Source organism: Ambystoma mexicanum, chromosome 7p (assembly GCF_040938575.1).
Source record: "Ambystoma mexicanum isolate Mex_15411 chromosome 7p, UKY_AmexF1_1, whole genome shotgun sequence".
NCBI classification, from domain to species: Eukaryota; Metazoa; Chordata; class Amphibia; order Caudata; family Ambystomatidae; genus Ambystoma; species Ambystoma mexicanum.
In genome coordinates, this window is record NC_090939.1 from 9427151 (window position 1) to 9450751 (window position 23601).

At 49.8% G+C, this 23601-nt stretch overlaps 1 protein-coding gene across 1 annotated transcript in view; it reads left to right on the top strand.

The window, feature by feature from the left end:
- PDE9A (phosphodiesterase 9A) overlaps positions 1-23601 on the top strand; it is a 543111-nt gene that overhangs the window by 415635 nt on the left and 103875 nt on the right. The window contains exons 13-15 of the mRNA XM_069635653.1: positions 778-860; positions 13244-13400; positions 16837-16950. Of these exons, the coding sequence (XP_069491754.1) occupies positions 778-860; positions 13244-13400; positions 16837-16950 (354 nt within the window). The remainder of the gene's footprint in view (positions 1-777; positions 861-13243; positions 13401-16836; positions 16951-23601) is intronic.

Here is a 23601-nt window from a genome sequence, read left to right on the forward strand (position 1 = left end):
TGTGGTGGTGGGAGGCTTCTGCACACACTCAGATGTAGAAATCTGCTATGCTCAGAGCGGATACCTAGACCTTCATTATTAGGCTATAGTCAAGCTAAAGACCAGTGCCTATGTCCTTGCTGAACGGGGGTGCTTGGTGCCCATTAATGAGTGGTGCAAGTTGCGTCCCCATCCTGAGTCGAGGCTGGAAGCCGACAATCACTCGTTTTATATTACCTGAGCCCAGCTGCAGGCAGTTCCTCACTCATTAGACCCCCTCACACAATAGTTGCATTCACAAATTGCAGGCCCTGGACTTGTCGCCATGACATTAGTGTTCTCCAGGTATGACAAGTCATGGTTGACGATATCCTTGATGACATTCTTCAAGGGCCCAGCCAGAGCCGTGAGGGTGTCTAAAGGCAGCAGAGACCACCATCTACACACAGGGAAGTTAGTTTGGTCACCTGTAAAGATCTTCTGTGTAGGTGAAGGGAAAGGTTCCTGCACAACGTCTTTTCCCATATCCCCGCAAGAACCCTTAAGCCCTGCACCCAGATTCTGAGGTTTGTTATGTTGCAGGATGGGGGCAGTTCATCTACAGAAAGATCACCTTTAATGGCCAAGACCCCATGTACCCTGGGCCCCCTTCCCTGCCTGTACCCAGGAGACACGCCTTCAGCAATCATGGGTTTCACTGTCACGTCAATCGAGTTACGCCTGTACAGCACTCCGAAACCTTGATTAAAGTGTTTAATTCATTGCATATGTCACGACAGATTGTTTTTGCCTACGCAGGAGAAGCTTTCACAGACAGAGGTCCTGATTCTAATGACGGCTGCCATTTGCCACGATCTGGACCACCCTGGATACAATAACGCGTAGGTGAAAGCACTTCTTTTCTCAATCCAAGATTTCTCTAGCTGTCAATCCCCTTTACATGTGCCAAGCTGGAGGTACAGAAAGGAGTGACTGTGGAGTAAGAAGGCTGAGGGTGCGTGCACTAGTCTCCCGTAGTGAACGGCTAGGAAGAGAGACTGTGTGGAGACTTCAATCTGGCTCTATGGGAAGGGTGGCATGTGGTTATATAACCAGACAGCACAGGAAAAGTAAGGGTGTGGTATCTGTAATCAAGTGCTATGGGAGGGGCCCCTGTGTTGCCTATAACTACATACCAGGGCAGGAAGGACTGTGTGATGTCTGCCATCAAGTTCCACAGAAGATGATGGGGTCTGTAATCAGGCACTAGGGTAGCAATGACTGTGCACTGCTTTTCACCAGGTAACATGGAAAGGTTATTGCTTAAAGGGTACAGGCCTAGGATGATCCTGGCTGCGCTACTCTCCAGATTCTTACTATAATCTGCGACACGGGGCAAAGGTTGACACCAAACCTTATGTGCCTTCAATACTCTTTCTAGAGAATCAATCGACCCTGTATGTGCTGGTGACATAATGAGCTGCTTCCCTTCATATCATAGCGCTGCTTATTTATTGTTCACTTGTTAGGCGCTTCTCTTGTGCTTACTCGTATGTAGCTCAGTATATTCCTAACATTCCTTTGGATTTAATGTACGTGGAAACTACTGTGTCTTGGTTAGTAATCTAACAAGGGGGGTCCAGGACTAATGTCTGACAGAGAGACTCCCAGGACCCCCCTTGTCAATTTGCATATTCAAGTAACTTTGGGTCTCACCCTAAGTTACTAGGGGAATCCAGACGTGGACCCCTTGCTCACTATTCTTAGAGAGGCACAGATCCACCCTACTGATGAGGTCCAACCAGACTGAAACACGTGTCTGGGGTTTCTGTTGGTACTCTTGTTCAGAGGAGAATTGCCTAGCATTTCAGTGCTGGACTGCCCCAGGGCAGGACAAAGACTGATATGTTTGGGATATTTCTTCTCTGTGAAAGATAGTGAGCTAAAGACTCTGGGTAAGTCTCTTGTAACCAGGACTGATGTCTGGCAGAGGGACTCCCAGGACTCCCATTTTCAATTGGTTAGTAATCTCACATGTATTATATTGTCCACACGTTTTCTTTGCATAGTGCACTTGGCATATATCATGTAATGATTCAACATATTTTCTATTACTTGGTTTCTATTACCATACATTCTTTGAATTCATTCTTAGCACCAGAGCATAATATCACACAACCATTCGTATTCCTTTAATATCATTTGAATAGGATAATTATAACTATATCCCATTCAATATACATCGATGAAACATACACTGTCATGTTTTTCAGCCTACACGTGTTTCAGTCCTTAACCACAAAAAATTGTGCAGTTCTCTAGGTGAGCTTCTTCAGGGCTTTACAATTCAACTTCAATATAATTTAGTATGCAATGAAGTCCAATGTAATGATACTTGTATGTTCAAAGTGTACTGATAGGTGGGGTCATGTTCTCTGTATAGATTCATCCAAAATATCTTTGTTTTGTTTAAAGACACACCAAAGGGTAAGAATGGCCATGTGCTTCTTTTACTCAAGGACTATGGAAAGGTGACCTATGGTGTCTGCAATTAGACACCAGGGTAACAATGACTGTGTGGTATGTGACGAATCGTGAATTTCAGTCCCTTTTCCCCAGGGGGGGGGCTTTCCTTGTGAGGCTATGCAGGTGAGTCTGCTATGCAATGTTCCACATAGGGGTGGTGGCAAGCGGCACCTCACAGGGTGTGAGTCCCCACTTGGGGACAAGGACTCCCATTCCACAAATTAACTCCCTAAAACCCTTTCTCTGGGACCAACAGTAACACCAGGGCTTCAGAAAACCCCTCAGACCAAGCCACTGTTTGGTATTATACCATAAGACCCAAGATTCAGTCTGAAGAAATATATGGTAAAACTACCAAGAAGAAACGTGAGCAAGTAATACCAATCACTCAGTGGTTGAATATGTAGGAGGTACGAAGCAGACCTGCTACCATACGTGCATTCAATTGCTTTCACGGCTGAAGGATGTTGTATCGATTATTCAATGCTTTCACATCCAGTGTGACAAAATAGACATCATCTCCCCATTCAAAACATTCTAACATTTGCAATAAGTGCATAATGTCTCTCAAGAATGCAGGTAGTTTGGGCTCTACTTTGTATATAATCGCAACTATAAACTTGGAACATCTTTCTGTAATCCAACCCATGTTTTATGAACTTTGGGTAGGAAATAAATCATTGGCAATCTAGGATTTTTCAAAGACAGATAGCTTTTGTCCTCATCACTTAATAATCCGGTTCGAAACCATTTATCTATCATATCCTCAGCTTCTTTCATGATTTCCATCAAAGGGTTAGTTTTTAATTTCTCATAACAGCCCAGTAATTCTAAATGATTTTCCACCATTCTAATCTAATCTACCCTGTCCATAATCACAACATTCCCTCCCTTATCTGCTGGTTTAATTATAATCTGTTCATCCTTCTTTAGCGAGGTCAAACCTTGTTTCTTTACTCGTGATAAGTTGTCAGTTTTCAATTTGAGTCTTTCCGTGTCCAACAACTTGAGGATGTCTTGGGTAACAGCCTTGTGGAGCAAGTCTATAGCGTTCTCCGTGACAAAGAATGGTATAAACCGCGATATTTCCTTCATTTCTATGTCTATAAGATGTTTAGGGTCTATATCTAATTCCCTTAGGATGTCTAAGTCCTAAACCTTCTCGGAGTCATCCGGTGACAACAGAAGGTGGGTGTTGGCAATGTCAGTGACAGTTAATTCACTGTCTGGTTTCTTTCTTGTTCCTCTACATATTTGAGATTTGTGCTGGTGAAATTATTTTTTCTTTTCAATTAAAATGTTCCCGTAAATTTGAAAAGATATATTGGTCCAATTATTCTGTACACTTGGTGCAAAGGACAGTCCCCTATTAAGGACTTTTACTCCAACTTCACTAAGATCTCTGTGCGATAGATTCAAGACAACACTTTTCATTTCATTGTCTGTGTCTGCTTTTGAGACCAAGATCTGGTTACTCTTGTCATCCCGATTGGGTCTCGCTACTCTACCCCTTCTCCCACTCCTAGTACTGCGTCTGGTTATATAGTTATTATGGTATTTGGTACCAGTGGATCCTGGAATCTTACTTTTTTACGACAGTGTTGAAATTCTCTTTCTTTATTCTCTTTAGTTGCTCTAAATATTTGTTTTGGGTAATCTGTCTTTCTTTGCTACCCTCACCTATCTCAGGGTCACTCTCCGGATCCGAGCTAGCAGGTGAGGTTTGGGGTGTGGTATCGTTAGAATGTCCATATCCACTATCATCATATTTCGTTTGGAAATGATGTACCCTGTCCTCATGATAGTCTCATTTATCCCTGAATTTTGTTTGGATTTTCTTTATTTATCCTCATTCTGATGAGTTTTTAATCCTTCATTTATCTTTTTGTAATTTGTGTCCACTATGGCATGCACAGCATTCATTAGTTCAATCTCCTTTTTCACATCTTCTATTTGTTTTACTACTCCATCATGTTCCCTTGTATCGTTCTCTATAAGTAATTCCATCATGGTTGGGGGGGCGCTAGAGAGCCCAGTCAAGATGGGCACGAGCCTGTGAGCTCCTGGGCAATCCTACACTATGCAGTCTTTATCCTGCTCCAATTGATCTGCCATCGCTTCTATGTAGGACCTAAGCAACATTGGAATGTTTTGTGCCTGAATTGGTATAACTTTGGAGGACAGCCGAGCTCGAGTGATGGAGATAGCAGGGGGAATGCTGCCAACGCAGTGTGGAGGTGGGGCTCGTCGACAGGATTTCCTGGCTGGTGCATGCGACCCGCGCGAGCGACCAACAGTGACCAGAGCGAGGAGGGTAGTGGTTCTCCCTGTGCCACGCAGAGTCGTGTGAGGACTGCTGGCTGACTGAGAAGCCCGAGAGGGGGGAGGCATCCGTGTTGGGTCTCGATACGTGGATACTGGAGCTAATGGAGAGGGAGAGGCGTTACTTTGCACGCGAGCACGGATAAAGCATTGCTACCCTTTCAGAGACCTGGGAAGCCAGAGGTCAGGCAACATAAGCTACCAGACCCCCTTGGCAGCTGAGGGACGATGAGTATAATTGCGGTGAGTGGCAGCCATCTGCCGAAAGCAGTAGCCCGCTTGGCCCCCCCAGGCATGTGGTGTGGCAGTGACACGGAGGAGGGGGTCAGCTCTGGTACTGTTGGCCAGCCTCTTACACGATCCTTAGGCCTGAAGGGGGGTCCTTTTGTTTGCGCCTTGTTTGCTGCATTGACCCTAATAAGGGGTTCTGGTTAGAGGAGGAACAATTGGCGTCTCCCTCGTGACAGTGCCTGGATTCACCAGGTACACCAGCACACAGAGCTGCACAGTTGGGTGAAAAGGGAGGCCCTGATCTGAGGGAAAGATTTGGTGGGCCCCCAATGAGGTGTGTGAAAGGGGGCGCAATACGGAGGCCATAAACAGTCTCATTTCGAGGGTATGACTCACTGTTTGATGGTGGAGTTACTGCCCGACGGCCCAGGAAAGGAAGGGCCACTCAGTGGGCTCATAGTCTCTGGGTTGGCGACTATTGGCTGACGTTCCAACCTTGGCAGTCTCCTCGCCGGATTCTCCCTTAGAGTCTTGTGGAGAAGAGTGGTGTTCCCAGACATCAACAGGTCAACTTGGCATGATATATTAGTGAGAAATGTCACTCTGGACTGTGTTGAGATTCTTGCCAAGGTCTAGAGTCCCATTGTGTGCCTATGTGGGATCAGGAAATATACTCAGCGAGATATCCAAGTCACAAAAATCAGGCAAGCAACAATCAAAACGTCACTTTGAAACTCCGGCCAAAACACTATCACTTGGGGACTGCTCCCTAATTGAAGCCTGACAATCCTCCATGCTGGATCCGGGGGTGGGGGGGAACACTCAGCGATATTAAAACAATGTTGGCTCAAGTACAAGCAAGCATACAATCGCTGGATGGCAAGATGGACACCCTGACATGCAAAGTAGACCATATGCAGCTGCGCTTGGATAAGCACGGAAGTCGCCTGGACAAGGTAGAAGGTCGAGTATCCACGGTTGAGGACGAGTCTAACACAGCAAGGAGAGAATTGGTCTTGATCAGAAAAGCGATAAAGGAACTAACGGACAAACAAGATGACTTGAGTCTCGCTTTCAGTGCAAAAATCTGCAAATTGTGGGGATACCAGGGACGGCAAACCAGCAGAATATGGAGGCTATGGTAGAAGGCCTGTTGAAGGAAGTCTTGGGTGATGAGGAAACCGCTGATACCCAGACTTTTGAAATATCGGGAAGGAGACCGTGCTTTGCGTAAGGCTAGGGAAAAGGGTTCCCTGACATATCAGGGTGCACAGATCTGTTCTGTTCCTGACTTCTCGGATAAAGTGCATACCTCCAGGAAAAACGTTCATTGATGACAAAAGGAGACTTAGAGCGCGGGACATGAAGTATGCTATGCTCTTCCCAACCAAACTCAGGGTGGAACATGATGGAAGGACATTATTTTTCTAGTGAGGGGGAGGGAGGAAACTGGCAGGTTGGGGTTGCTGGTGAGGACGGAGGGGGGTTGTTAAAGGAGCTAACATTAAAGATGCACAGAGGAATCGAGAGTCGCTTTACTTTAATGGGTAATGGGGTGTCACAGCATCACAAACTATGCAAGAGGAACAAAACGTGGTAGTGAGCATGATATGGGTACTAAATGGTCAGGTCACTTAGGAGTATTACATGGAATGTGAGAGGCCTGAACGGTCCAAATGCCGGAAGGTAGTATTGTACATTCAGAGACATCATGTAGATGTAGCGTTTCTACAAGAGATGCATCTAATGCCAGGTGGGGAATCGAAATTTGGGCAGAACTGGGGATGTCACTGTTACTTTTCTTCCTACTCCTCATACTCCAGAGGGGTGTGTATCCTTATGCACAACTCCGTCAGGTTCCGTCTGATCACTATGGTTAAAGATCAAGAGGGAAGAGGCCTGGTAGTGCTAGGAACCATACAGAGCCGTTTGTACATATGGTTAATTATTATGGCCCAAATCAAGATTCGGTAGAGACCCTTGGCCGCCAACTAGAAGGGTTGCCATCTGGGGAAATAATTTGGGCTTGGGATTTCAATGCGGTCATGGAGCCCGACCGGGACCATACCAGGGGTACCAAAGGGGACTTGCAAACTGCAGGACATGTTTGTTTGTTTGTTTGTTTATTATTTGTAATGTGCGTCATACCCAGGGGTAACAGTGTGCAGCAGATACAAGAATATGCGAGACTTGGTTACACACAGGATTATACAATGGTATACACCACAAATTATACATAGAGTAATACAAGACTTATATACACATCAATATACATAATGCAGGCAAGGGGGGTTAATTACAAGGAGACAAGTTTTCAGCATAATATACAGAAGACCAAAGCGAGAGATACAGAGTAAAGGCTAGTGGCAGGCTAGCATGGTCATATGGGTAGGTCTCATTGCTAGGTTAGGAGAGTTGGTTGTTAGTTTTTAGCCATATAGTAGTGTTAGCTCTGAATTTGTGGTAAGTTTGGTTCAGTCTTAAGCTAGGAGGCAGGTTGTTCCATAGTTTAGAGGCTTTCACCGGGAAGCTGTTGCCTCCGATTGTGGTCCGTTTGAAGTTGGGTACGACAAGACGGTCTTTGTTGACAGATCTGGTGGGTCTGGAGGATGTGTACTTGTGGAACCTCTCTATTAGGTAAATGGGAGCAGCACTATTGAGGGATTTATAGGTCAGAGATAGAGTTTTTAGGAGTACTTTCTCGTGAGTTGAAAGCCAGTTGTGTTGTCGACTGATCTGGGAGATGTGATCTTTTCGGTACATTCCTAGGGCCGCTCTCAAGGCATTGTTTTGGAGGATTTGGATGCGTTTGATAATGGCTTTTGGTGATCCTAGGTAGAGTGCATTACAGTAGTCCAGGCGTGAGAGGATGAGAGCTCTGGCTAAAGTAATACAGCTGTGATCTGAGAGGAATGGTTTACCTGTATGTATCAATTTGCATGTGTAGGCTGTAGACGATGCAAGGGAGTTAACCTGTTTTGTGAATGATAATTGAGAGTCAAGGTAGAAGCTGAGTGTTTTAACCTCATGCTCTACTTTTATGATGTTGCCATCAATTATGAAAGATGAGTACTTGGGTCCTAGTTTTTGTAAGTTGGAATGGATGCCAAGGATGATAAGTTCCGTTTTATCATCATTCAGGCGTAGGCCATGAGTGGCCATCCATGCCTGGATGATGATATTCACCAAGGCCAAATCCTTTTCATAATCCCTGGGAAGCGGGAGGAGGATCTGTGTATCATCTGCATAATTAGTGTAGGTGATACCAAGATGATCCAGATCATCGAAAAGGGGCTTAGTGAAGATGTTATAGAGTGTTGGTCAGACACAGGATCCCTGAGGCACACCGCAGGTAATGGGTATGGGGTCAGCGGCTGCTAACGGCGAGAAGACCCTCATTGTTCTGCCATTTAAGAAGGATTTAATTCAGGTGATGGCTTGATGGGAGAAGTGTGCTGCTGTGTTAAGGTGGTTACATAAGATGGAGTGGTCGACAAGATCGAAGGCAGCTGAGAGATCTAGGAGGAGGAGTAGTGCTGCTTTCCCCTCATCTCACAGCTCGTCAATTTGTGTCTTTAGATCAATGAAGGCAGTTTCTGTGCCATGCTGGGGGCGGAATCCAGATTGTCTAGCTCCTAACAGGTGATGTTGTTCCAGATGTTTTTGAATTTGAGTATAAGCTACCTTGTCCAAGATTTTTAGGAGAAAAGGCACTGTGGTGATGGGCCTATAGTTGGTGGGTATGGATGGGTCGAGAGTGGGTTTTTTTAGCAGAGGGAGTACCCATGACTGTTTCAGGTTGGTAGGAATAATGCCGGTGGTGAAGGATGCGTTAATGAGTTTGGTGATGAAAGGCGATAAGTCACGGCCTGCATCCTTGATAAGTTGTGCCGGACATAGATCCCCTTGACAGTTTGATGGTTTGAGGGATAGAATTATTCTTTCCACTTCAATAATGGAGACCTTGGTGAAGTTGAATAGCGTGGCATCGCCTCTACTGGTTTTGCCTGTGGAATTGGAGGCAGAGGGATCAGGTAGGCTAATTCGTTTGCGTGAGATTTTGTTTTGAAGAGTGGCTATTTTGTTAGAAAGGGCGAATTGGATGTCCTCGCACCATTTTTTGTCTTTTATGCAAGTATCAGGTGGTGCTATTGGGGTCTCTACTTCTTTAAGAATTGTGAACAATTCCTTTATGTTGGACTTGGCATTAGCTATGCGTGTGTCAAAGGAAGTGCGTTTTGCAAGGTACATTTCTTTTTTGTATAGTGTGGACAGTTTAGCAAGTTTGCGTTTATTGGCTTCAGATGGATGTTTGCTCCAAATGGCCTCGCATTTTCTTTTTTGTTGTTGGTAAGCGTGAGGGTAGATTATACAACTAGTTGACATACAGGTAGACACTTCACGATATCAGTCTTACCGGTCTAGAGTTAAAACGCAGAGTGTTCCAGTAGCAGAGGGCCATGCGTGATGATACTTTGCAGTCCAGAGACACGTTACGTGGTTGAAATAGTCACAGAGCAATGTCCGGCGCCGTGGCGCAGGTGCGGACAGGGGCAGACAGGAAGAGGCCTTAGTCGGAGTGGGCCTTGGGAGAGGTGGGCCGGCTTCCACCTCCGGCTTGCCTCGTTCCCTAAGGTCGTGCGGCAGAGAGGTTGCTAGGCAACCAAAATAAACAAAAGCTCCTTGTGGATGGCGGCGGCCATTTTAGATGCAGCAATGTTGTTGCTGCGTTGTGGATCGTGTCTCAGGGGCGGTGGGTGCTCGTAGGAGGTCGCCTGGGCAGTTGGGGTCGTGCCGTTGTGAAGATATGCCTCGAAGGGATAGTGGCATCAGACAGGCACCTTGCAGCCTGGGTTTGCGGGTGCCATACAGGCAAGCTGCTCCGGCAGCGTCGCTCCTTAGCAGGAGGGAGAGGCAGTGCTAGAGCATGTAGCAGGGCTCCTGCCCTAGTCCTGAATGGGGCTGAGGGGCAGACAGGAAGGGGCATTAGTCGGAGTGGGCCTTGGGAGCGGTGGGCCGGCTTCTGCCTCCGGCTTGCCTCGTTCCCTAAAACCGTGCGGCAGAGAGGTTGCTAGACAACCAAAATAAACAAAAGCTCCTCGTGGATGGCGGCGGCCATTTTAGATGCAACAACGTTGTTGCTGCGTTGTGGATCTTGTCTCGGGGCGGTGGGTGCTCGTGGGAGGTCACCTGGGCACTTGGGGTCGTGCCGTTGTGAAGATATGCCTCGAGGAGATAGTGGCATCAGACAGGCACCTTGCAGCCTGGGTTCGCGGGTGCCATACAGGCAAGCTGCTCCAGAAGCGTCGCTCCTTAGCAGGAGGGAGAGGCAGTGCTACTGCATGTAGCTAAGCTCCTACCCTAGTCCTAAATGGGGCTGAGGGGCAGACAGGAAGGGGCCTTAGTCGGAGTGGGCCTTGGGAGAGGTGGGCTGGCTTCCGCCTCCGGCTTGCCTCGTTCCCTAAGGTCGTGCGGCAGAGAGGTTGCTAGGCAACCAAAATAAACAAAAGCTCCTTGTGGATGGCGGCGGCCATTTTAGATGCAGCAATGTTGTTGCTGCGTTGTGGATCGTGTCTCGGGGCGGTGGGTGCTCGTAGGAGGTCGCCTGGGCACTTGGGGCCGTGCCGTTGTGAAGATATGCCTCGAGGGGATAGTGGCATCAGACAGGCACCTTGCAGCCTGGGTTTGCGGGTGCCATACAGGCAAGCTGCTCCGGCAGCGTCGCTCCTTAGCAGGAGGGAGAGGCAGTGCTAGAGCATGTAGCAGGGCTCCTGCCCTAGTCCTGAATGGGGCTGAGGGGCAGACAGGAAGGGGCATTAGTCGGAGTGGGCCTTGGGAGCGGTGGGCTGGCTTCCGCCTCTGGCTTGCCTCGTTCCCTAAGGCCGTGCGGCAGAGAGGTTGCTAGACAACCAAAATAAACAAAAGCTCCTCTTGGATGGCGGCGGCCATTTTAGATGCAACAACGTTGTTGCTGCGTTGTGGATCTTGTCTCGGGGGGGTGGGTGCTCGTGGGAGGTCACCTGGGCACTTGGGGTCGTGCCGTTGTGAAGATATGCCTCGAGGGGATAGTGGCATCAGACAGGCACCTTGCAGCCTGGGTTCGCGGGTGCCTTACAGGCAAGCTGCTCCAGAAGCGTCGCTCCTTAGCAGGAGGGAGAGGCAGTGCTACTGCATGTAGCAGGGCTCCTGCCCTAGTCCTAAATGGGGCTGAGGGGCAGACAGGAAGGGGCCTTAGTCGGAGTGGGCCTTGGGAGAGGTGGGCCGGCTTCCACCTCCGGCTTGCCTCGTTCCCTAAGGTCGTGCGGCAAAGAGGTTGCTAGGCAACCAAAATAAACAAAAGCTCCTCGTGGAATGCGGCGGCCATTTTAGATGCAGCAACGTTGTTGCTGCGTTGTGGATCTTGTCTCGGGGGCGGTGGGTGCTCGTGGGAGGTCGCCTGGGCACTTGGGGTCGTGCCGTTGTGAAGGTATGCCTCGAGGGGATAGTGGCATCAGACAGGCACCTTGCAGCCTGGGTTCGCGGGTGCCATACAGGCAAGCTGCTCCAGGCAACGATGTCTGGAGAACCAGCAACTTAGGCAAAATATAATATATGTTTCACTCCTCTGTTCATAACGCGGCATCCCGGCTAGATTATTTCTTGGTCTCCCACACTTTAGTAGGTAAGGTGTCCAAGGTATCCATCTTAGCGCACACGCTATCAGATCATGCAGTAGGGTTGACTTTATGTGTGGATTGTCAAGTTTGACGAGTAGTAACCCATTACAATGTATGTTTTCTTTCTCACCTTTTTACTCCAAACCATTTGTGGTCCGGCTGCTGGTTCCTGTTGACTTAATTTCTTGTTCTGTTTGGTGTGGCCTGTAACTATTGTTAAACAAACGCAAATGTATGTCATTTATGGAATCTCAATGAATGCAATGTGTGTCTGGTATGACATTGTGTCACTATGTGAATATGGCATTGGTATTGTAGCCCTGAGGAGGACCTCGGTAGGAGGTTGAAACACGTGTTGGCTACAAGCCAGTGAAGAATATATGCCACAATTGGAATTTGTCAGCATTTACTGTAATTTATATGGAACACAGCCACTAACTTTAGGGTGTGGTGCAACTGGTCTGGAGCGTGCTTCTGTTTGGATACATTTGGTGCTGCTTATCAAATGCTGGCAGCTCAGGCGTAGTGCCAGTCTATCAAGCAAATATATGTCTATTGGCGGGGCAATCTTTCCTCTGCGTTCAAATGCTCTCTGCTCTGTCGTAGTAAAGCCATTGCATAAAATCGCCTCCACCTGTAGATGAATTTTGACTATGTCCACTTTTGAAATGAAGCATGTCCATTGGCCATCTGCACCCCCTTCATGGCCTGGAAGGATACAGTTGCAAAAAGTCGCGAGCTTGCCTCCAGGATCTCCATGTCTGGTTTGTGGGTTTAAAATAGTTTTCATCTAGACAAGACCTTCTGTGCACGGTGATAACTGCAGTTGCTGATGGGCTTCTCCGGCACAGTGAGGTCATGCATGGACACCACATGGCTTCAGTGATGTGTCTGGTCACTGTTTTCAATATTCTGAGCTGATGAGGTGAGGCGTGCAGAAGACTTTGGTTGTGATTTGCATCTGGTGACTCTTGGTTGAGTAGAAAGTGCTCTGGTAATTCGGTAGGACTCGCAGTGAAAAAAGTCTGTGTTTTGGCCAAGAGATAATTGCAGACGGGTACTGAAACAGGGGGGGGGGTGTGTGTGTGTGTGTGTGTGTGTGTATATTTTGTGCTGATTGAGTACAGCTCATGAGTTTTGATAAATGACCTAGAGTGTGGGCATAAAGTAGGATCCGCGTGGATGGGGCCATGAAGTGGAAATGCGAGTCTAGGTTCTCTCCGGGCACATTTAAAGTTGTTACTGGGTGTGATGATTCTGCAAGATACATTGTTGTGTAGGGGTGAGACAGTGGGCTTTTGGTGAATAAGAGTGATGCTGTGCAACTTACGGAACCCAATGATTAGGTTGCCTAATATAAGATTGTGCAGTGAGTGAGATTGTCCCTAATTCCTCCACTAAGTGCAATCTATCATGGTTGGATCTTTCCAGTTCTCCTTCGGCAGACAGTAAGAGGAAGGACATGCTTGAAGCATAGAGTGATGATGTCTAGGAAACCCAATGTTGTGCGGCTTTGTTTGAGATGCTTCTCAAGTCTCTCTTTTCTTTAGGTACCAAATTAACGCCCGAACAGAGCTGGCCGTTCGGTACAACGACATTTCCCCACTGGAGAACCATCACTGTGCCGTGGCCTTCCAGATTGTGGCCCAGCCAGAGTGCAACATTTTCTCCAACGTGGAGCCTCAAGAGTTCAAAAGCATCAGACAGGTGAGGGTCTCAGCCCCCACGGGTGCTCAATGGGACACAGTGGATGCTAGGGCCTGCTTAAGTTCAGGTGATCAGGTGAAAGACCACCGTTTAGTGCCCACTTCCTCCACTTTACTCTGGGCGTGCAGTACCTCTGTGTAGCCAGTTGGTGGCCATGGAGAGGATGCACCAGGCAAAAGAGAGCATGAGCTGGCGCCGGATTGGCTAGATGTGGAAGAGAGTATGTTCATTGTACTCAGAAGGTCATTGCCATAACAGTGTTTCATAGCTCCCTTCATGAAAAATAATATGAGAAATATATAAGTTGGGCTTATTTATAGTCAATTATTCTTTTTGCTAATTTAAATTAAAAAAACAAAAAAAGTATTTGTAGGAAAATGTAACTTTCAGCTAGGCCGCTATAGGGGGTGAAGCCCTGTTAGTGCACTGCTTTCTGAGAAAAAGAAAGCAATGCTGAAATGTGTGGGCTATAAGAAAACTCTGAGCTATACCCACTCTTATAGCCTGAAAATTGACCAATGGGAAAGGGTTATTCGCCCTCCTGAGGTTCTAATATAGCTTTATAGACCTGTAGCGAGGGCCGTACCAGGCGTTATGGGCCCTGAAGACGGAGTCAAAGGCCCGAGCGTAGAGGGCCTTTAACGAGGTATGAGGGACCATAACGCCTGGTACGGCCCGAGCTGCAGGTTTATAAAGCTATGAGAACACCCTGAGTATTTTATTGAATAAGAAAAAAAGACAAATGACCAATAAATGCTGTAGAAATTAATGTAACGCAAATGCAGGTCTAAGTACTTATTCCTTGTTTTTATCAGACAGGTAATTAGCAGTGGGGGGGTGGGGGGTGGAGATTTAAAATGGGGAAAGTATATGTATGTCTCTCTATGTATTTGTTTTTTTAATCAGGAAGGGGAATTAAGGGGTAAAGTAAGAATTTCAAAAGAAAACATAACGTGTATTTATTTATACAAGTACATAAACGAGCGTTTAAATAACATTTAGTGGGTGTTCCTTGTTGGGACTAAAAGTTTTATAAGGTACATTTATCTTTTTACTGGAGCTATGTTTTCTGCTCGCTGCGGTGCATTAGGGAAGTGGCAGCAGCTGCTGCGGCAATTAACTTTGGGGCAGAGGTATGGGGAGTTTTGGAGGTACACTGGAGGGTTCCCCCCCCCCAGCTTCATCTTGCAGATGAATCGTCCACTTCACCACTAATCTCAGAATTTGGCGATGTGGTAAAATTGGCAGTAATTCCATTACTACCCTGAAAAAGTGGCAGTAATGGAAATAACACCTGAAATGTACTGCAGATCGGTGAGGGCGGGGCTCCAGATAGATCGTGAAGTGGGGGTACTTTACTCTATTTTTAATGAGACGGAAATCATTTTTCAGGAGTAAAAAATAATTTTGTCATTCCAACTGCGGAATTCTTCTGTTGAGTAAAATTCAGCTTTTACATGTTGTATTTTCTGAGAGAGCGAAGAGAGAGAGAGGTAGATAGAGAGAAGACACAGGTAGAGAGAGAGAAAGGGAGAGGGAGAGAGGGAGAGAGAGAGAGTGAGAGAGGGAGAGGGAGAGAGAGAGTAAGAGAGATGTAGAGCGAGAGAGATAGAGGGAGAGAGGGAGAGGGAAAGAGAGAGAGAGGGAGAGAGAGGGGGGAGAGAGGGAGAGAGAGAGATGTAGAGAGAGAGGGAGAGAGGGAGAAAGAGAGAGTTAGAGAGAGAGAGAGAGGGAGAGGGACAGAGGAAGAGAGAGAGAGGTAGAGAGAGAGAGGGGGAGAGGGAGAGAGAGAGAGAGAGGAAGAGGGACAGAGGAAGAGAGAGGGAGAGAGAGAGAGAAAGGGAGAGAGAAGGGGGAGAGAGAGAAAGGGGGAAGAGAGAGAGGGGGGAAGAGAGAGAGGGAGAGAGAGTGAGAGAGAGGGAGAGGGAGAGAGGGGGAGAGAGAGAGGTAGAGGAGCGAGAAAGATAGAGCTAGAGGGAGAGAGGGAGAGAGATAGTGGGGGGATAGAGAGGGAGAGAGAGGGGGAGAGAGAGGGAGAGAGGGATAGAAAGAGAGATGCAGAGAGAGAGAGAGAGAGAGGGAGGGGGAGAGAGGGAGAAAGAGAGAGGTAGAGAGAGGGAGAGAGAGAGAGAGAGAGAGAGGGACAGAGGGAGAGAGAGGTAGAGAGAGAGAGAGGGAGAGAGAGAGAGAGAGAGGGAGAGAGAGGGGGGAGAGGGACAGAGGAAGAGAGAGAGGGGGGAAGAGAGAGAGGGAGAGAGAGAGTGAGAGAGAGAGGGAGAGAGGGGGAGAAAGAGAGGGGAGAGAGAGAGGAAGGAAGAGAGAGAGGGGGGAAGAGAGGGAGAGAGAGAGAGGTAGAGAGAGGGAGAGAGAGAGGGGGAAGAGAGAGAGAGAGAGATAGAGAGAGAGAAAGGGAGAGGGAGAGACAGGTAGAGAGAGAGATGTAGGGCGAGAGAGATAGAGGGAGAGGGAGAGATAGAGAGAGAGAGGGAGAAAAAGAGAGAGAGATGTAGAGAGAGAGATAGAGATAGAGGGGGGAGATAGGGAGAGAGAGGGGGAGAGAAAGGGGGAGAGAGGGAGAGAGAGAGGGGGAAGGAGAGAGGGAGAGGGGAGAGAGAGAGGGAGAGAGAGAGAGAGGGGGAAGGAGAGAGGGAGAGAGAGGGAGAGAGGGGGAAGAGAGAGATGTAGAGTGAGAGAGATAGAGATAGAGGGAGAGAGGGAGAAAGAGAGAGGTAGAGAGAGGGAGTGAGAGAGAGGGGGGAAGAGAGAGATGTAGAGCGAGAGAGATAGAGATAGAGGAAGGGGGAGAGAGGAAGAGAGAGAGAGAGAGGTAAAGAGAGGGAGAGAGGGAGAGGGAGAGAGGGGGTGAGAGAGGTGGGAGAGAGAGAAAGGGGGAAGAGAGAGAGGGGGATGAGAGAGAGGGAAATAGGGAGAGAGAGGGAGAAAGAGAGGGGAGAGAGAGAGAGGGGGAGAGAGAGAGGGGGAGGAGAGAGAGAGGGAGAGAGAGAGAGGGGGGTAGAGAGAGGGAGAAAGAGAGAGAGAGGGAGGGAGAGAGAGAGGGGGAACAGAGAGAGAGGGAGAGAGGAGGGAGAGAAAGAGAGAGGGAGAGAGGGGGGAGAGAGAGGGGGAAGATAGAGAGAGGGAGAGTGAAAGAGGGAGAGAGGGGGAGAGGGGGGGAGAGAGATGTAGAGCGAGAGAGATATAGATAGAGGGAGAGGGAAAGTGGAAGAGAGAGAGAGGTAGAGAGGGAGAGCAAGAGCGAGAGATAGAGAGAGAGGGAGAGAGAGATGTAGAGCGAGAGAGATAGAGATAGAGGGAGAGGGAGAGAGAGAGAGAGGTAGAGAGAGTGAAAGAGAGATAAAGGCCCATCTGTGTTCATTTTCACTTGTCCTGAGATGCTTGCATCTGATCAATCCTGTCTGTCTGTCTTGTTTTCCAGAAGATCATTGCGCTCATCCTGGCCACAGACATGGCGAAACACCAGGAGATCCTCGATACCTTCAAGGCGAATCTGGAGCATTTTGACTTCTCAAACCCGGAACATGTGATCTCGGTGAGGACATCCTTTGCACATGTTATGTCATATTCCCCCACAAAAGAAGAGAAACATCTCCTTCAAAGGAGTCTTTGTGCCATGGAGCCAGGCTGGCTGCGGGGGTTCATCTACCAGCTGACTCCATGACACTCTGGCTCCTAAGGTAACCTTGCTGTATGATCTCAGAAGTTTAGAATCATGGATGACCGCATTGCCCAGCTGCACTCTGGGTATCAGCAAGACTTTCCCAGATGGTAGAGCCTAGCATTCCTTTCTGGGGAGACATGGACTTGCTGTCTGTGTGAGAGATGCAGTTCCTCCAGAGACTCGAGTTCTCATTGTACCTGTATCTCGCGCCTCCACCTGATACTGGAAGGTATCAAGGAGCACCTGACGTACATACCACGATGCACTACTTCCTTCCTTGCGTAGCTTCCAACACAGCTGGTGATACAGCAACACCCTGTGGTGTACACATATAAGAAACCTAACAGAATGTATTTACAACGCGGCATCTGTAGAAGATGGAAGTCTGTCCAAATAGACCTGTTTATATGAGCTATCTGAAAAGAACTAGACTCCATCCACAGACACCTTCAAGACTTAACAGGGTCACCCACCAAACCACGTGTATTGCAAACTCGCCCTAGCACATGCTGCAGCTGAGGGCAAGGCCAGGAAAGTGGCTTTGGATCACCCACAAATAGGCTCATTTGTACCCGGTTTGTTCTCCCCTATTCTGTATCAACCTCCACGTTACCCTCTTGACACCCGGAAGTGACTAATATTCACAAGGCACAAAGTACATCACAATGAAATGCATAAATCACATAACAAACCTCAAACAATAATACAAGCAGAAATTAAATGGAAAAGATGCCTGCCCTTATGTTGCAGCTGTAATGGGGCACTGAACGGAAAATAAGCAATATACTGAAACCTGCATCAAATGTCATACATGTTTGCAGTATAGAAGGTTCGGGGAGCATAGTTATATCTCTAGCTACCAAGAATTATAGCACTCGGAAGTCAGTACACTGAGGCACACACCTTGATCTGTACATAAATGGCCAGTATCTGGCGAGTGGGATAGCTCTTGAAGAGAACGATGGCAAAGACCATTCTTGAATTGGAATGGATGGAAAACAGTGTTGGTCACTAAAATGACTGTCCAGCCACAACCTATCAATTCCCCTTCACAATATAGAAGCCATCTGTTCTCACTGGTAATCCTAAGAGTGGAGGAAGCGTCAGTAACTTGGCAGTGGAAGCTGAGTAGGTAACATGGCAGTGGAGGCAGAGTCAGTAACTTGGCAGTGGAAGCTGAGTAGGTAACTTGACAGTGGAAGCAGAGTCGGGGCAGTGGAAGCAGAGTCAGTAACTTGGCAGTGGAGGCAGAGTCAGTAACTTGGCAGTGGAAGCTGAGTAGGTAACTTGGCAGTGGAAGCAGAGTCAGTAACTTGGCAGTGGAAGCAGAGTCAGTAACATGGCAGTGGAAGCAGAGTAGGTAACGTGGCAGTGGAAGCTGAGTAGGTAACTTGACATTGGAAGTAGAGTCAGTAAACTGGCAGTGGAAGCAGAGTCAGTAACCTGGCAGTGGAAGCAGAGTCAATAACTTGGCAGTGGAAGCAGAGTCAGTTACGTGGCAGTGGAAGCAGAGTCGGTAACTTGGCAGTGGAAGCAGAGTTGGTAACGTGGCTGTGGAAGCTGAGTAGGTAACTTGGCAGTGGAAGCAGAGTCAGTAACTTGGCAGTGCAAGCAGAGTCAGTAACTTGGCAGTGGAGGCAGAGTGAGTAACATGGCAGTGGAAGCAGAGACAGTAACGTGGTTGGCAGTGGAAGCAGAGTCAGTAACTTGGCAGTGGAGTCAGAGTTAGTAACCTGGCAGTGGAGGCAAAGTCAGTAACTTGGCAGTGAAGGCAGAGTCGGTAACTTGGTAGAGGAAGCAGAGTCACTAACCTGGCAGTGGAAGCAGAGTCAGTAACTTGGCAGTGAAGGCAGAGTCAGTAACTTGGCAGTGAAGGCAGAGTCAGTAACTTGGTAGTGGAGGCAGAGCTATTTCGTACTGGAACCTGTTTCTGGTCTGGAAACCACATGGTCTGACTCAACAGTAAAAACAAGAGCAAGAGGTTTTAGAAGAAGGTGGTCAGAACCAGGTTACACACCCCAGGCAGGTCACAGTCCTGGTGGACCCCGCCTGGAACTTCTGGAGACATTGCATGGGCCCCCTGAAGCCTACAGCTCACAGTTAAGAGCAGAAGGGGGATGCGCAGGGGGCCTCATGCAAGTTCAGCAACAGGGTGCTGACTGGCCTTCTCCACTCACTCTCATTAGCAGGACACCGCCATAGATGTACCATGTGAAGCCAGGCTGGAGGGGCTTCCTCTGGGTACTGAGGCCATGATTGACTTGCTACAGTTTCTGCTCTCTCACGGAAGTGTGTTTATTCATGCATCGTTAAAGCTACTGTGTGAATAAAGACTTTACTCTGGGCATACATGCTACTTGCTATGCTTTGTATGTGCGTGAAATCATAGCGTATTCGTCATTTCCTGGAAAGCTGGCAAACCAAAAACAACCTAATTGATTTGAAATGTTCTGTGCTAACATTCCAAGCAATGCTGCCCCCCAGTGGTCAGGGCTCCCCCCTCTGCCTGCCAGGGTAGGTTTATCTAGTGCAGGTTATAAAAGCAACATAAGCATCCCGCATGAGGGAGTGTGCATGTTGAGGGTAAATGCACAGTGCTCAACCTGTCAACATCATATATGTGGGTCTTTTCATGTTGTATTGTACTTACAATGAAGGGTGTTAGACTAACTGAACATTTTGGAAGGTCTTTGCAGAATAGTGGGAACCCGACTAAAAATAGGCCTGTCCCTTTAAACTGAATCCACTTGAAATCAGGGGCGGAGCAACTCAGAGGGCACTGGGGGTGGGGGGTGACACTATAGGGGGGCACTGATGGAGCTTTGACTGCAATGCACTGCACTCCAGAGGGCCAGGCGTGCCTCTACTAACAGCTGCACTTACCGACCCATTTTTTTACACTCACACTTCCACCCCCAACAGTAGGCCCGGCAGTGAGCTATGGCCAAGACAGAGGGTAGACTGGGTGCCCGTTACCTGCCCCTCTCTCCAGGCAGCGTATGGCAAGTGCTGCTGATCAGGGGAGAAGCACATGTGAAGGCAGAGAGCTCCATCTGCACAGAAGCTGCTGGGCTGCCTGGATCCAGCCCTCAACTGCTCTTTGGAAATAACATGTGCGCTGGCTCTGTCCATGCTGTGCCAGGCGTAGAGGGATCTTGTCCTGGCTCTGTCCATGCTGTGCCAGGCGTAGAGGGATCTTGTCCTGGTCCTGTCCATGCTGTGCCAGGCGTGGAGGGATCTTGTCCTGGCTCTGTCCATGCTGTGCAAGGCGTGGAGGGATCTTGTCCTGGCTCTGTCCATGCTGTGCCAGGCGTGGAGGGATCTTGTCCTGGCCCTGTCCATGCTGTGCCAGTTGTGGAGGGATCTTGTCCTGGCCCTGTCCATGCTGTGCAGTGCCAGGTGTGGAGGGATCTTGTCCTGGCTCTGTCCATGCTGTGCCAGGTGTGGAAGGATCTTATCCTGGCTCTCTCCATGCTGTGCCAGGCGTGGAGGGATCTTGTCCTGGCTCTGTCCATGCTGTGCCAGGCGTAGAGGGATCTTGTCCTGGTCCTGTCCATGCTGTGCCAGGCGTGGAGGGATCTTGTCCTGGCTCTGTCCATGCTGTGCAAGGCGTGGAGGGATCTTGTCCTGGCTCTGTCCATGCTGTGCCAGGCGTGGAGGGATCTTGTCCTGGCCCTGTCCATGCTGTGCCAGTTGTGGAGGGATCTTGTCCTGGCCCTGTCCATGCTGTGCAGTGCCAGGTGTGGAGGGATCTTGTCCTGGCTCTGTCCATGCTGTGCCAGGTGTGGAAGGATCTTATCCTGGCTCTCTCCATGCTGTGCCAGGCGTGGAGGGATCTTGTCCTGGCTCTGTCCATGCTGTGCCAGGCGTGGAGGGATCTTGTCCTGGCCCTGTCCATGCTGTGCCAGGTCTGGAAGGATCTTGTCCTGGCTCTGTCCATGCTGTGCCAGGCGTGGAGGGATCTTGTCCTGGCCCTGTCCATGCTGTGCCAGGCGTGGAGGGATCTTGTTCTGGCTCTCTCCATGCTGTGCCAGGCGTGGAGGGATCTTGTCCTGGCTCTCTCCATGCTGTGCCAGGCGTGGAGGGATCTTGTCCTGGCTCTGTCTATGCCGTGCCAGGCGTGGAGGGATCTTGTCCTGGCCCTGTCTATGCTGTGCCAGGTGTAGAAGGATCTTGTCCTGGCTCTGTCCATGCTGTGCCAGGCGTGGAGGGATCTTGTCCTGGCCCTGCCCATGCTGTGCCAGGTGTGGAAGGATCTTGTCCTGGCTCTCTCCATGCTGTGCCAGGCGTGGAGAGATCTTGTCCTGGCTCTGTCCATTCTGTGCCAGGCGTGGAGGGATCTTGTCCTGGCCCTGTCCATGCTGTGCCAGGTATAGAAGGATCTTGTCCTGGCTCTGTCCATGCTGTGCCATGCGTGGAGGGATCTTGTCCTGGCCCTGTCCATGCTGTGCCAGGTATAGAAGGATCTTGTCCTGGCTCTGTCCATGCTGTGCCATGCGTGGAGGGATCTTGTCCTGGCCCTGTCCATGCTGTGGCAGGCGTGGAGGGATCTTGTCCTGGCTCTGTCCATGCTGTGCCAGGCGTGGAGGGATCTTGTCCTGGCTCTCTCCATGCTGTGTCAGGCGTGGAGGGATCTTGTCCTGGCTCTGTCCATGCTGTGCCAGGCGTGGAGGGATCTTGTCCTGGCTCTGTCCATGCTGTTCCAGGTGTGGAGGGATCTTGTCCTGGCTCTCTCCATGCTGTGTCAGGCTTGGAGGGATCTTGTCCTGGCCCTGTCTATGCTGTGCCAGGCCTGGAAGGATCTTGTCCTGGCCGTGTCCATGCTGTGGCAGGCGTGGAGGGATCTTGTCCTGGCTCTGTCCATGCTGTTCCAGGTGTGGAGGGATCTTGTCCTGGCTCTCTCCATGCTGTGTCAGGCGTGGAGGGATCTTGTCCTGGCTCTGTCCATGCTGTGCCAGGCGTGGAGGGATCTTGTCCTGGCCCTGTCCATGCTGTGCCAGGCGTGGAAGGATCTTGTCCTGGCCCTGTCCATGCTGTGCCAGGCGTGGAGGGATCTTGTTCTGGCTCTGTCCATGTTGTGCCAGGTGTGGAGGGATCTTGTCCTGGCCCTGTCCATGCAGCACATGTACCCATGTGAAGCTAGCGGAAGCCTACTTTTGACAATCTGTAGGTCATTTAAAGTAACCTACTTTGGCCCCAGTAAACTGTCCCGCACATGTTTAGTCTTGGGAGGATAGCTCAGCGGCAACGTGCTCTCCTTGGAAGCAAGACGACACGGAGCAACACAGGTTCGATCCCCGGGTCCGTGCTTAGAAACCTCTGGGTATGCTGAATTACTGGCAGAGCCGGCGGGACGCTGAGTTACTGGCATGGCCGGCGGGATGCTGAGTTACTGGCAGGGCCGCGGGACGCTGAGTTACTGGCAGGGCCGGCGGGATGCTGAGTTACTGGCATGGCCGGCGGGATGCTGAGTTACTGGCAGGGCCGCGGGACGCTGAGTTACTGGCAGGGCCGGCGGGATGCTGAGTTACTGGCAGGGCCGCGGGACGTTGAGTTACTGGCAGGGCCGGCGGGATGCTGAGTTACTGGCAGTGCCGCGGGACGCTGAGTTACTGGCAGGGCTGGCGGGTTGCTGAATTACTGTCAGGACCGGCGGGACGCTGAGTTACTGGCAGGGCCGGCGGGATGCTGAGTTACTGGCAGGGCCGCGGGACGCTGATTTACTGGCAGGGCCGGCGGGATGCTGAGTTACTGGCAGGGCCGCGGGACGCTGAGTTACTGGCAGGGCCGGCGGGATGCTGAGTTACTGGCAGGGCCGCGGGATGCTGAGTTACTGGTAGGGCCGGCGGGATGCTGAATTACTGTCAGGACCGGCGGGACGCTGAGTTACTGGCAGGGCCGCCGGGATGCTGAGTTACTGGCAGGGCCGGCGGGACGCTGAGCTACTGGCAGGGTCGGCAGGACGCTGAGTTACTGGCAGGGCCGACAAGACGCTGAGTTACTGGCAGGGCCGACAAGACGCTGAGTTACTGGCAGGGCCGGTCACAACATGAGGCAGCTCTGGCAGGTCCATCCGGAGTACGAGGCTGCAGGGGTCTAGTCCTAAAAAAGAAAGTGGGGGACTCATTAACATAGCAATTGAATGTGGCATCACCAGAAATTTGCATATGAAGGTGCCCTCTGAAAAAAGTGGGGGGATTCCATCCACCCGCCTGTACTTTCGACATGAGCCGAGCGAGGCTGCATACCTCTCCCTGAGCCTCCGCCGGCAGCGGGCCGCATCGTGAGCAGAGTGGCATACATTCATGCTAGGGAGTGGGCAGGGCCCTTTCTAAATAGAGCAACACTGCGCCTGGAGGTGGGCAGGGCCCCCGTTCCCAGAGCGTGGGCCCATCTGGATGTGGTGTTCTATATCCCCCATGAAGATAGAGATAGTATTCTCCACAGAGGCGGACAAGACCTCCATTACTATATCCCTCATGAAGATAGAGAAGGTGCTCTCCACAGAGGTGGACAAGACCT